Source organism: Dipteris shenzhenensis, chromosome 4 (genome assembly GCF_047967505.1).
Source record: "Dipteris shenzhenensis isolate YYH24624 ecotype China chromosome 4, Dip_SZ_1.0, whole genome shotgun sequence".
NCBI lineage: Eukaryota > Viridiplantae > Streptophyta > Polypodiopsida > Gleicheniales > Dipteridaceae > Dipteris > Dipteris shenzhenensis.
In genome coordinates, this window is record NC_141599.1 from 45,598,579 (window position 1) to 45,613,524 (window position 14,946).

The window sequence follows — 14,946 nt, forward strand, 5'->3', positions numbered from 1 at the left end:
AAACCCTAACCCTAAAGGAGTTTGACAATCAGCTTTATATACGCTGTTGACAGGCCACATGGATTTTCGTGATTGTAATCGTTCCTTAGAAAAATAACAAGCTATGAGTCTACATGGATTATCCTTGACTCAATGTTGCCATGGTAATCGACCCATTCTTCTTGATAGCCTTCCTGTCGGATGCTACAGTCAGACATGACATGTACTTCTTTCCTCAACGGGTTTAATGACTACAACCAAGTACGCATGGCCAAGATGTGAGTAATGCCAGGGAAATTTGTAAGCTTGCTAGAAAGAACACTATACTCATCTTTGATAACAAATACCTTTGACAAACCTCTTTCTGTTGATGAACTTTATGAGGTTGTCAAGGTAATGGCAGATGGCAAAACTCCAGGAGAAATTGGGCTGCCTATTGAATTCTACAAAATATTTTGGTCCACCCTTCTTTTATGGCAAGAGAGTGTTAGCAGTGGGAATCTGCCTACTTATATCAATGGGGGAGTTATCAAATTAATTCCTAAGGAGGGGGATAAGGACGAGTTCAGAAATTGGAGGCCACTCACCATGCTTAATTGCAGTTATAAGGATTTTGCCAAAGCCCTTGCTTTGAGAGTCCAAAATAGACTGACTAAGTGGATCCTACCAGAACAGAAGGGTTTCATAAAGGGCAGACATTTATTGGAAGCCATCATTAATATTTGGGAGGGGTGTGAATATGCTAGGGAATCAAATCAGGATATCTGCTTTTTGAAGGTTGATTTTGATAAAGCATATGATAGATTGGAGTGGGATTTCATCGTCCAGACGCTTTCTGGTATGGGACTTGGCCCCTTGTTCATCTCCTATATCAAACTTCTTCTCACCAATGCCTCAGCCAAGGTCTGTGTCAATGGTACCATAAGTCAACCCTTCTTCCTTAAAAGATCTATAAGACAAGGTTGTCCTATTGCTCCCTTTCTCTTTGCAATTGCTACAGACTCTCTAGGATGGCTTCTTCAACATCAAAGCCAAGATGGAAATTTAAAAGGCATTGAGTTACCTTTTGGAAAACACCGTAGATGCCAGATATTTTTTGTCAAGCTTTTGGATCCAGAATCAATCATTCCAAAACTGGGTATGCAACTCTCAAAGGTGATGATCAGGTTGTCTTGGAGGAAATGGGTTGCTAGAGAATAAAACATGGTATTGTGTTCAAATTATTGGGTATTCTTATGGGCTTTGACATCTCCCTCAAGCACAGATGGGACAGGTTTTTGAACAAATTTCAAAACAAGATTGAGAAATGGAGAGGTTTCTAGGCTAGTCTAGGTGGGAGGAGAATGGTTCTTAACCATTGCATCTAACCAATTGTCATTTTCTACCTCACCTCTTGGTCCCCTTCTAGAACAAGACTTGACAGGTTCATCGAAATTTGCAAGTCCTTCCTTTAGGGAGGCAAGATAGCCAAGGTCAAATGGGATTTTTGTATCAAACCCAAGCAGGAAGGAGGCCTAGGGGTGGTTGATATAGAACAGGCTTCTTTGAAGTTATCCTCAACTTGGATAATTAAAGAAATTCTCCATCCTCAAGAAGACTGGACTCAACTCCTCCTTAGGAATGTAAGCTCTTTAAGGCCTCTAAGAGCTCCCAAGTGGGAAAACTATCCCATGATGTCGGCCATCTGTAATCCTGAACCTTGCAAAGCCAAAGGCAGAGTCAGCTTTGGCAATCTCTATGAACAGTCGTTGAAGGAATTAAAAGCCAAATTGTCTCCTCTGGCAAAGGGGCTTTTATGTCACTAGATTCAATCGGGGTTTGTGTTATCTTTAAGGAGGCTTTTCTCTCTGATGAAGAGTTTGATATGGCTTCAAGAAAGGACTGTAGTGTTGGGGTCAGCTATGGAGTAGAGTTGAGTTCAAATGGAAAACTTGGATTGAGATAAGGAGGAAATTCAGGTTAGATAATCAGAACCACAGGCTTTGATCATGAATAGAATTCACCTTTGGGAGGGTAATCAGCAATGGAAAGGTGGAACTTTTTTTTGTCTACAGCAGAGAGTTCAGTTGGGTTGAGAGTACTTCCTTCTTCCCTAGTCAGGGACATAGGGGATCTTTTCATTATCCTTAATACTAGATGGAATTTGCAGGATTCTAGGGGCAAATGGAAATTTAGATTATGTTGCATTTGTTCAAGCTCAATTCCTGATAAAATGTATGCCTTGCTTTGGTTAATAATGCACAAAGCTGTTTGGACTAACAGCGGAGGACTGAGAATTGGGAAGGGAAATGGCAAGTTCATGAGATTTCCTTCTTCAGAGAAAGATGTCTTCCACCTCTTTGTTGCATGTCCTACTGCTAGAAAGGTTTGGAAAATAGTACAATATGAAATAAGAGAGCCCATTAATTGGAAAGCTATTCTGTTAGGGGACTCTTCAAAGACAAAGCAGGAGATATGGGCACCCATCAGAGCACATGCACTATGGTTATTTTGGATAGCCAGAAATAATTTTCAGTTTAACCAACTTGATTTGCATGCTGATACACTTTTTTTAAATTGGATGCACAAGAACAAAGGAAAATTGCAGAGCTGATAACTCAAATCAGATATGATGCTGCTCTGTTTAATGCTGATCTTCAAAACCATGTACAAAGATGCTTTGGTATGGACAACACTACCCCCTTTGAAATCCCTACTGACTTTCCTTGTTTTCTTAAGCAGATCCAAGCTCGAACTATGAAGAAGGAATCAGCTTCCCTCAATGAAGCTCATGATGCTGCCTTTGATGACTCTGATAATACTAGTGACTCACCGGATATGGATTTCAACTACTCTGACTACTCTACTGATGATGATACAAAGGAACCCTCCTTTTAAGTCTATTGCTGTGATAACCTCAGAAGTTTCCAAGTTCTTGAGTTTCTATCAAAAGTGTTCTGCTGATGTAACTTCTCCCCATAAGGGCTAGCTTTTCTACTCTAAAGGCTATGTACTGATCATATCTTTGTTGATATAATATATTACAAACTTCATCTTCCCAAAAAAATAGAGTGAGCATTACCGGTACATAAATACAACGTACCTACCTTCCACAAATTTCCTACAAATGTGGTTGTGCAATCTTCATCATCCAATTGTCCTGCTGAAATTGAGTTTCTTTTGAAATCAAGAACATGCCTTACATCCTTCAACAACCATTGGTTTCCATTCTGTAATTTTATCAACACCTTGCCCCCTTTAACACTTCATCATCACCTCAATGAACAACTCCAAAATCACCTTGAACATAGTCTTAAAAGTATTTCCTATGAGGTGTAGCATGAAATGAAGCCCCTGAGTCCACTAGCCATGCATCAGTGATAGTATCCAATGAAAGAATTAAGGCATCTTGCAACACACTACGTGCTACATTTTCTTCCTGCATATTCTCTTGTTGTCCATCTTCCTCTTTTTTCTTTCATGACAATAGTCTTTCTTCGGGTGTCCTTTCTTCCCACAATGCTAGCACTCTAGGTTCTCTTTGGATTTGGATTTGCTTCTTCTTGACTTGTCACGATGTCCTGGGCTCGTTCCTCTCTCCCTTTATCTTCCCCAGTTCTCAACAGTCAAAGCATTACTTGATGTTTCATCTATGCTTTTCTATCGCCGTTGCATTTCCTCGCTAAGGAGACCACCAACATCATCAAACTTTAAAGTGTTTGACCCAAAAACAGAGTTACTCACACAACCATGACCAAGCTATCCCAACTTTCTGGAAATGAGCACAAAATCAAGAGAGCTTGAACCTCCTCATCAAATTTTACTCCTTTAGACCTTAGTTGGCTTGTATTCGTATTGAATTGATCCAAATGATCAGCTCTATAGACCCACCTTCTAACATCTTTAGATTGAATAGACGCTTCAAATACCTTGTTATTAGAAGCTAATGGTTTTTCATACAATATATCGTGTGCTCACATCAAGTTCTTTGTTGTCTTTTGTTCGTCTTTTGTTCAAGAATGTTGAAAGCCACTGATGCTCCCAAACACAATCATATCATTTCTAGTGTATTTCTGTCAAGAACCTCCCAGTCTTTGGTTGACATACTCTCAGTCTTCTTTGCGATACCACTTAATGGCAAGAAAAGGTCCTTCTGGTACTAATAATCCTCAATATGTATCTTCCAGAGATCTTCCAATGCTGGCAGTTCTTGCCATTGAACTTCTCGATTTTTAACTTGCCTTCTTCCATCATTTCTCCCACTCAAACCAGGAACCTCCCTCCTAATGAGTCAACGGGCGTTGCTCAAACAAACGCTCTGGAACTAATTGTTAGGAGAAACAATGCAAGACACGGAATGCATAAAATACACAATACAAAAAGCGCACAGAATGGAAGAGACAAATAGACACCGATATAAGTGATTCACCCAGCGTGGGCTATGTCCATGAAGAAACAACCAGTCCTACGTCTTTCTTACCCAGCAAGCGAGAAGATAGAAGATACAAGCAGGATATCCATTGCTTTCCTGGTATGCGAGCCACACCCTTATCTTACAATTTTGACCACACAACTCATAAGCAGTTAACTCATGCACCAATTTTCATCTATTTTTTGCTTCGGGAGCACTACCCTGAACCCCTGCCAAGGGGGGCTAAATGCATGTCACCATGCCGTCTTGAAATCCCCCAGCTACCCCCCCTTCATGGAATGGATATAAGCGTGCTTGGTTCCACATCACAACCAAAAAAAAATCTCTGAAAAAATATTAGGCTCCACATACAACATCACCTCTAATAGTGGTCCGATGCTTGGCAGGGATGACCACCCGACTCTAGAATCGGACTCATCATAGTCAGAGTGGTTGGATGTCAAACACTCAGAGAGCAAAAAACTGTCACCAAGCAAGAGCAACAGCTAGCCAAGTTGGCATGGGCACAACAAGTCATATAAAGATGAAGGCATGGCATGACCAACACATAGTGGAGAATCCCTCAAGAAAAGCATGCTTGTGTTGAAAACTCACTGTACAACTATTTGACTTACAAGCAAAGGTGGTCCTAGATCTACTCAATGAAAATAAGGTAAATCCTTAGCATGCAACCACCTTTTAAATTTCACCTTTATGGTGCACCCATGAGGCATGAACCAAGTTTCATATTCAGATTGAGACCAATGATCAACGCTACATGCTAAGTCTAAAGTGATGGCTCCCACAAAAGGTAATTTTTTCATGCATAGTCATAGTATTGTCTTCACTCGTCTCCTTTGCAAGCAAGCCTTGCCCCAATGTTCTACATAGTATTCCCTTGCAAGCTCTCCCCAGTTACCTTTTGCGCTACCTCCTTGCACTCCCCGTAGATGTTGTTATATCAGTTACAATAATACCATACAACTGCTTGACTTACAAGCAAAAGTGATCCTTGAGCTATTCAACAAAAGTAAGGTAAAGCCTTACCATGCAGCCACCTTTCAAATTTCACATTTATGGCACACCCATGAGGGATCAAACCAAGTTGCATATTCTACATCATTGAGACCGGTGATCACAAAGGCAACGTTGCATGCTAAGCCTAAAGTGATAGGCTCTCACAAAAGTTAATTTTTCATGCATAGTCACACTATTGTCTTCACTCATGTCCTTTGCATACAAGCCTCACCCCAATGCTCTACACAAGCCTAAAGTGAGGGCTGCCACAAAAGGTATTTTTTCCTGCATAGTTACACTATTGTCTTCACTCATGTCCTTTGCAAACAAGCCTTGCCCCAATTCTCTACACAATATTCCCTTGCAAGCTCTCCCCAACTACCTTTTGCATTGCCTCATGGCACACCCTGTAGATCTTGTTGCACCTATTACAATGTCGTCTATGAAATCATATCCCAACATAAGGCCCTTCAAGAAGAGATCCTTCCAATCAGCTGGGATATGCAATCATAACTTGGTTTATAAATACAACTAGAATGATTTTTTGGTTAGTGACACTTTGCAGCTTTCTATTGGTGCTCATCAAATGAGATCAAGTGCAATGTAGAAGCAACTTGAGGGTGGTTTTTTGGATAAGCCAAATCCCTTTCATTGGTCGACATCTTTCTTATAGGGATGTGATGATTTGGTGTGTAGTGTGTGTTGTGGGTTCAAGACCTTTAGAGTTTGAGGTTTTTGATGTGTGTATTAGTCTTTTCCAAATTCTTCTACACGAATGTCGACATGATCACCGTGTGAGCTCCAATGAGATTCGTAGGCCTAAGGAGACTTCATGGATCTAACACGGTTGCATTGTTTAACAAAATATCAACTCTAGCCTTTGTGTTTCTATTCTTTCTAATTGCAAGTTTGAGTTGACTCTCTTTGTAGTGGAAAACACCTCATCGTAATGTTTCTAGGTCCTTGAGAAAAAGCTACATTTTTCCCTAAATTGCTACGGTATGTTCTAGATTCAATTGTCTTACGTTTTTACAAGTTCATACATTTGTATCCACCAAAATTGAATTTGTATTTGAAAAATATCAATAGTGGTATCAAAGCCGATGGATTCCAAGACGGAAGCCTGTATCAACCAAAATCAAATTTTTATTTGAAAAATACCAATAGTGGTACCAAAGCCGATGGATTCCAAAATAGAAGACTATATGAAGCTTGAGAAGTTCACTGGTTCAAACTATTAGTTCTTCTTTTGCAATGATTGCAACCTTTGATGATGAATTTCGGTTTGGGGAGAGATTTCTTGGTTTTGTTCTTCTCTCCTTGTGCCTGTGAGAAAGAGTTTCCCTCTAGGTGAACTTTGCTTCTAGCTAACTTTGATGAAGCCCTTTTGCTCTAAGTGTTCATAGCTTTGTCAAGAATTTTCTTTTGAAAGAATCAACATCTTTGATGGATTTCCCAACTTTTGATTGAGGGGGATTGTTATGGATACGCAATGACAACTTGTTTGTGCATGCAATTGCAAGGGGTCTTTTCTTAGTGACACTTTGCAACTTTCTATTGGAGCTCATCAAATGAGATCATGTACCTAAGAGCAACTTGAGGTGAATTTTTGGATAAGTTGAATCTCTTTCATTGGGCAACATCTTTCCTATAGGGATATGACAATTTGGTGTGGAGTTATACTATGGGTTCAAGACCTACAGAGTTTGATGTTTCTGATGTGTATATGAGTCTTGTTCTTCTACATAGATGTGACATAATCACCTTGTGAGCTTTAACAAGGCTTGTAGGCCTAAGAAGGCTTCATGGATCTAACTTGACTGTGTCGATGTAGTTCCTATTTGACCAAATGTTTAGCTCTAGCCTATGTGTGTCAATTCATATCTAGTTGCAAGCCTGATTTGACTCTTTTCTAATGCAAAATGTCTCTGGGTCCTTGAGATAAATCTATGTTTCCAGCCTAAATTTGCTACATCTGTTCTAGATTCAACCATCTTACTTTCATGTAAGATCCTACATTTGTATCAACCAAATTCGAGCCTATATTTTCCGAATACCAACGATAGTCTCACCATACCCAATTGACTAGATGCAAAAGAGCCAGCAACTACTACAAAATGATAACTTATGACGGGTTTGCATAGCTTCCCTGGGTGGGGAAGCCTAATTTAGTGCCATCAAAGTGGAGGCATCAATTAGCACCTACAAGATTGTGATTAATCGATCATCATCAAGCGAAGGAAGGTAAGCATCAACAGGCCCCTCATCGAGCATGTTTTTGAGTTGCCAATTTTTCTCCCCCTCCTGGATATGAAGCTCAGAGCCATCCCAGCTTGCGAGAGCCTGCTGACACACTACATGCGACTCCCTTGTCTTCTCTTTATGGATGATGGGGGCATATAGTCCACACGAGAGAAAATATATAGTACAAAATCTAAATCTTGAAGAATAACGATGTACTAGGTGAAAGGAAGGCATCCTAATAGCATAAAGTCATCCAAGATGTATCCCATCTTACTATAGAGAAGAGGCAAAACTTTAACCTCTCCACGGAGAAACAAACGAGTCTCTTCATACTTTTTGAAGGGATACTCTTAAAGAAATTAGTAACATGCCTAAGGCTCTCAAGATGTGTGTGTGTGGGGGGGGGGGGTCCACCTCTAAGGTTACTTTTGAAAGGCTTTGCACTTTTGACATATTAAGTAAAGCCATGTGTCTCTTTGTGCTCAATTGTTGATGAATAGGCCTCTTGTATAGTAGCCTTTACCAAATAGTGTTTGGAGTGAGGCATTCTTATTGAGTGGTGGCTCCAATAGAGCTTGCCTTTATAAGAGTAGTGTTTGGAGTGTGACATTCTTATGGAGTAGTGGTGCCAATAGAGCTTTTAGAGACTATAGATCTCCATGGAGAATTGACACAAAACAATGCAAATACTTCTTCCATGGGTTGTGAAATAGCCGAACACTAATGTTTTTTAATCACATGCAAATACCTTTTCCATGGGTTGTATGGCACTATCATCTTTTTTTGCATTTCCAATATTCACATCCCCAAAGGTTGACTCTTGCCACCTACACTTCTCGACTTATCTCAAGTTTATCTTGCTTATGGTACAATGTCCAACTCAAACAACAATTTCCAACAAGAAGGTGTGAAAAGGAAGTGGAGTTTTGTTTTGTCAAGAATAAATGCACTTTCATGGACCTTTGGAAAGTGATGCTCTTCATTTACAAGAAACTCACCTACAATTTGCAATGTGGTGGTGTGTTCCTTATGTTATTAGAACCACTTGATGAAGCTAAGGCTTAATTACATATTGCTCACAATGAATTCTTGCTATGGAAATTATGAGCTCACCCATTTACTACATTCCATGTTTATAATGAAGCCTATGTTGATGGGAGTTATGATAAACATTCCCATTTTATGGTATATGAATTTCTTCGCAATGCCTTTCTTGCGCAAGCATCAATCTAGCAAGATTTGGATCATTTCTTGGACGACTCATTTTTTAATATATTTGCATGTGATTTCCATGGTTAATATGGCAAGGAACATTGAGTGCTTAAGAAAGGACAAATTCGATAGCTTTGTAAATTTCCCAAGGAAAGTGTGCCTTCCCTTTTGCCTTGCTACATACATATATTCTTGACACTCAATGATGCATATTTGCATTCATATGCATGTTATTTTTGCACATCATTCACAATTGCAAAAGTGCATGCATTCACATTGTTTAGTTGGCAAGAACAAGCTATTGTGCCTTAATAGAGCTACTATGAGACACATAAGTAAAGTACTCTTCACAACTTTGCCATATTAGCAAAAATGAAAACCATTTATACTAGAAATTTTTGAGTATGGAAAGATGTTCCAAGTTTTTAAGAATGGGATACAATTCGGATTCAATTTTATATATATAGTCTTCTCTCTCTCACACACACACACACACGCACACATACACGTACACATTAGAGAGAATCTCCAAGCTATAATCTCAAGGCATTTGAGCATTACTAGTTTCTCCAACATGGCCACACCCTAGCTATGGAAGCATACATGGCATGTGACCTATCATAGATGTATTGGCTTTTCCAAATCATGGCTGGGCTCAAATCAGGTCTTAATCAATTTAGCCAATATATTCCTATCATAGATGTATTGGCTTTCAACGTTCATGACAATTGTCTTGCTTGCTTCTTATCAATGTCATACTTTTTGGATTCACAAACTACTGCTCTTGGACTTTTTGATACGCATTGTAGCGTAATTAATGGTGGCAAGACTCATCAAACAATGTCTCAAAACATCGGGAGAAACACAGATCTCCGAAGAAACAAGCTACGGTAGCAGCAAACTTAAGAGCCCTCAGTAAAAAAAAAACTTGATCACGAAGAGAACAGTGCAAAGCATGGCTCAGGTAGAGAATGATTTTGGATGACAAATGAGTCATAGTTAATGATTTTGGATGACAAATAGGCAATCTTCCATGAGAAGGTACTGAGAGACACAGCTTTCTCAGGCTGGAGATCACATTAAAGGTTACTTAGCATACGCAGACCTATAGGCAGAGCATCTTGAGACAGAACTGGGAAAGGGGAGTTTTCAGGATGGCACGAGCATGCAAAAAAATACAATACAGAACTTGTGGCAGCCTTTCATGTGAAGGACCGGAAGATAAGGTCTGCAAATGACAATGGCATATCAAACAGGGTTTTGGCAATCATAGGTCTTGTGAAAGAAGCTCAGATTCTCGTGACAGAAGCTGAGACTCTCAAGTTCTCAACAGAAGATTCCGTGGGAAGAACCTGAAAATATGGTCTGCAGAATAACGATGCAATGTCAAACAGGGTTTTGGCAATCATAAGTGTCGTGAAAGAAGCTCAGATTCTCGAGAAGGTGAAGTTGACAGAAGCTAAGACTCTCAAGATCGCTAGTTACGACCTACGATGCGAAGGAAGAAGCTGAGATTCACAATAAAAATGGCCTGCAATTGCCGGAAGGAGCTTAACAGGGAAACGTTTACGTCTGCTGCCAAATCAAGGTGATTGCGGACTGGAACTAAATCTGCTGGCAAATCACGCTCATATTGATCAAGCTCAAAAACTCTGCTGGCGAATCACTTGATCAACGCAGGCCTGCTTGCAGAAGAGAAATCTCCAATTGCTCCGGAAGCTCCTTGTCTGCAGGTTATCGCCAGACAACTTTAGCTATCGAAACAATGTGCTTAATGCGTCTCTGATGTTATTAGACAACATAAAGAGCTGGACGCAAGCGAAGTTCACATACTCTGTAGAAGTTGTGTCGCTAGCAGCTGGTCTTACCGCCACAGTGACTTTGCTCAGCCTGCTTGGTCTTGGCTGCTGTCCGGAAGATAAAGAGGTCATGAGATCATGCTTCAGCGGCTTGTCCGTCGGTATTTTGCTTCTAGGATTACCGCCTTTCTTTGACGATAGCTGAGAAATGCAACAGCCTTTCTTCGCAGCAGCGATAGGGACTGGAGATGGAGGAATGCGGTGCAGACGACAGCGAAATGAGCCCGCGTGTGTGGTAGGGGCACACAAACAGCTTCTCTTGTTGGAAGGAGCTGAATCGGAACCTTTGTTGATGGCAGACGTCTTGCCGGATCCATCTGTGTTTCCACAATGTCTGCCATCAAAGAAAGATCGCAAGGAAAATCATCGCCGTACTTCATCAATCAGTGCTTCATACTCGAAGCATGAACACCGCGACAAGAGCGAATCATTCCGATGTCATTTTCGCCAAAAATCATTCCGATGTCTTCGAGATTACCTCGTTTGGGACACAGGATCCAAGCTCTGCTTGGCCAGATTTGAAACGGAACTGGTGAGCGGGAAACAATGAATATCTTCAGATTCCGCTTCCGGCATAGTCTCTCCCATTTCGAAATCTCACGTCACAGATCTTGTTTCTGTTTGCTCAAGAATAGCAACGAAGCATCCTCTTTTAGCAATCGCGATTTCTGGTTGCTTCATCGCACCGATTCTCTCGATGCTCTGTCAAAGCCGAACTCGCGCTCCATAGTTGACCTAGCGCAAATTCCTCTTGCTTCCCCTCTTCCCATCACAACTTTTTCCCGCCGTCGCTGACCGAGTAACGCGCTCGAAAAGCTTGGTCTCCGTGCCTTCGGCTACGGTGCAAACGTCAAGTTCTCAGCTCCACAACAATCACGATCCCTCCTGCAACTTTCTTGAACAGGAACACAGCCACACATTCCACGATCTTTCTGCAGCACAACACCCAGTATCGATGGACACCCGATTATTAGCAACCGCGTTACCAGATTCAAAATCTTTTGCTTTCATCGCCTGCTTCGGCTTGCAATGCCGAGCAGACACAATTAATACGGAAACAAAAGCCAGCGGAAATCGATCAGACTGTGCAACCTGATGCTCGCATTCCTTACCTGTGCCTGACCCATTCTTCATCGTCATTCAAGCAACAATGCTGCGATGCTCCCATCAAGCTATAAAGCAGACATCGATCAGAGATAGGCTCGGGAGCAACATCGATCAGACCTCGAAAATCGCAAGTGCAACTTTATCAATGCTCCGAATTTCCTGCAGGCAAAAAAGCAACATCGTTTCGATTCAAGCAACAAATGTAACAAAGGATGATCGATCTGAGCTCAGATTAAGATCATGGAAGCAAAGAAACATTGATGAAACCTTCGATTGAGTGTCTGTGTGCTCCCATCTTCATCTTCATCTTCATCTTCATCTCCATCTCCGTTGAAGCTAACAAGAGCATTTTTGAAGCCTCGAGAATCTTTCTATTTTCCCAAAATTCTGTGTAAATTGATTCTATACCCCTTTTATTTATAAAATAAAAAATTAGATGTTACCCTAACCTGTGTAAATTGATTCTATACCCCTTTTATTTATAAAATAAAAAATTAGATGTTACCCTAACCTGTGTCAGATATCATCCCACCTCTAGTAACATGCCCACACTGCTTGGCTTGCAAGCAACATCTCTCAAACTTTTGTCACTCGTTGCGGACTCACAACATCACCCCGATTGTTGTAAGTCTCTACCTCTTAAGTATTCATCTCAATCAATCACTTCTGACGTGAACACCTGGAAAACCCTCCCATAGGCTGCACAAATTTCAAATAAATGTGCCAATTTTGTTGGTGCAGCTGCTTTGAGGCCTTCCACATGAGGGAGTGGATGCCTTGTACTAGCAATAATTATAAAAAGGGTTGCCCTTGAATAAAGAATTAAGCTACAACATGGGGTCCCACGTCCTCGAACTGCCCCCAAGCCCGACTCCCCCTTGCACTTGAAAGGTAAAAGTATTGCCTTCAAAGGAAAACAGAAACGTCATTGATATGTCCAAACTTAAGCTTGGTTCAAAGATGATTACCTATCAAATGTGCATTGGACACATTCATTCACCTTACCTTTAATGCCTGCATTGGACAAGAGCTTTCACATTCACTCACCTTACTTTTCTCACCTTATCCAAGCTGTAACACTTTTGGATTGTTGAACAACATATGTGCCGTGTGCCATCGAACCCCCTCAAGTCATGTTGGTTCAATGCACCTTGAGAAATCTATATGAATCTTTAGAACATGGGTGTACCTACCTATCTTTATTGTTGGAATCCAGGTGGCATTGCAAAACATCACTTGATAAAAGCTTTGGGAAATGACTTTTTGGTGTAATTTTTCATCCCAACGTTGGAGCATGAAAATATCGATCTCATCACATTTGGGAGTGAAGACCCATTTCTCACTTTCTACCAGTTGTTTTAGTTAATGCTTACTATTCGAAGGACACAAAAGGTGTTCATTTTATTTTCTACGAAGCCATATTTACATTGTATTGATTTAATGATGTATCTAAACTCCAAAACTAAGCTCCATTAGTTGGGGGCTTGCCTATAATTAGCTCTCAACTAATTCATCCATTAGTTTGCTCATCTATACATCCCATCTAACTATTCTAAAGGCCCTTAATCTCAAGAAATTCCTCCATTAGTCTACTCATCTATGCAACCCATCTCCCTAATCTCAACCCCTTAATAGCTCTCACCTAATTCCTCCATTAGTTTGCTCATCTATACTTCCCATCTACCTATTCTAAAAGCCCTTAATATCAACAAATAATTCCAAGAATTCAACTTAAGCTAAGGAGAAAATTTTTTCACTTGGATCATTTAATTATTTGTTAGGTGAAAAGGTGGAGAACTCCAATTGAGCTAAGGTCAAAGAGATAGCTTTAAAATTTGATGAAGAGGGGGATTTAACTCAAAACCTCTATTACTTCCTCTCAAGGTCATGCCATAAGGCTAGATGAAGATATTACATAAGAAGTAGAGGATAAGAGTTATCAATTCTCACCCTCATAAATAAGAGGGGAGGGGGGGCCCCTTCTCATAAATAGAGGGAAGTTCTCATTATCTTGCCCTTACCTTTTCCAGTGATTAAAACGTTTTTGAATTATTTTCAATTGGGTGGACTACTATCTCCTTGTTGTATGTCCCCTAATTCCTCCATTACTTTGCTCATCTATAAATCCCATCTACCTATCCTAAAGGCCCTTGATCTCAACAATAATTCCATACTTACAATTTAACTTGAGCAGAAACTTAATTGAACAGGCCTTTATTTTTCAATTGAGAAATTCAATTGATTTCTTAGGGGGAAATGTGGAGTAACCCAATTAAGCTAAGCTTAAAGGGAAGGCTTCAAAATTTTTATGCAAACAAAGGACTTGACTTAAGACATCTATTCCGCACTTAATAAGTCTTGCCACTAAGCTACACAAAGTTATTGTTAAAGAAATAAAGTAAAGGGGTATTAAATTCTTTTTTTTTAATAAATAAACTTGCCGAATTTATCAAGGGGTGGTCAGCCCAGCAAATAAAGACCTTAATACAAAAATTGGTATTATGGGCTTATCTACCCCTGACCCAGGTTGCATGCAGCAAAAAACAAAGCCCCTACCCAGGGAAGAAACAACCTCGAATATCTAGTAATGTGATTCACAAGGGGGTCCTAAGACAAGGTCACCCAGCTTAGGTTCCTCAGGTTACTCTTTACCAATGCTATTATGGCGGACTCGCAGAACCCAGCGGTTACCTTGTCTTGAAACATGATCCAATTGCGGACATCCCAGACTACCATCATTACTGCAGCTCTAACATAGGGCTAGCACATGGCAAGCATCGACGGCATCCTAGAGTAGTCACCCAACAACACGATCTGCCTTTGTGTTCCAAGGTAAAACTTGTGTATCAGACTCAAGTTCCGAATGGCACCTTTGACATTGTACCAAATCCCCCTTGTGATGACACAATGCCACATCAGGTGGTTGACCACCTCCGTTGCCTTGCTACAAAACCCTCCCCTTATAAATATAGGGAGGTCCTCATTAATCCATCTCCTATTTATCCCTCCCCTCCCTTTTCCACTAGTTAATACATTGCTAAATTGGAGGGGACCTATACACCATATCTTTTTTTTTTTTTTAAACTAATGAAACACGAAATTTGGATTGTTTCACTCACTAAACTCGCATGTTTTGAA

The 14,946-nt window shown here is 40.4% G+C and overlaps 1 protein-coding gene across 1 annotated transcript; it reads right to left on the reverse strand.

The window, feature by feature from the left end:
• Nucleotides 1-9,333: 9,333 nt before the first annotated feature.
• LOC147902950 (uncharacterized) lies at nucleotides 9,334-12,175 on the reverse strand. The gene is made up of 5 exons (XM_087373654.1): nucleotides 12,076-12,175; nucleotides 11,814-11,967; nucleotides 11,180-11,633; nucleotides 10,676-11,035; nucleotides 9,334-10,569 (listed from the first exon to the last, which is right to left on the reverse strand). Exons 3-5 carry the CDS (start codon nucleotides 11,287-11,289, stop codon nucleotides 10,506-10,508), a joined length of 534 nt encoding a protein of 177 aa, XP_087229780.1. The 5' UTR covers nucleotides 11,290-11,633; nucleotides 11,814-11,967; nucleotides 12,076-12,175; the 3' UTR covers nucleotides 9,334-10,505.
• Between the last annotated feature and the right edge of the window lie 2,771 nt (nucleotides 12,176-14,946).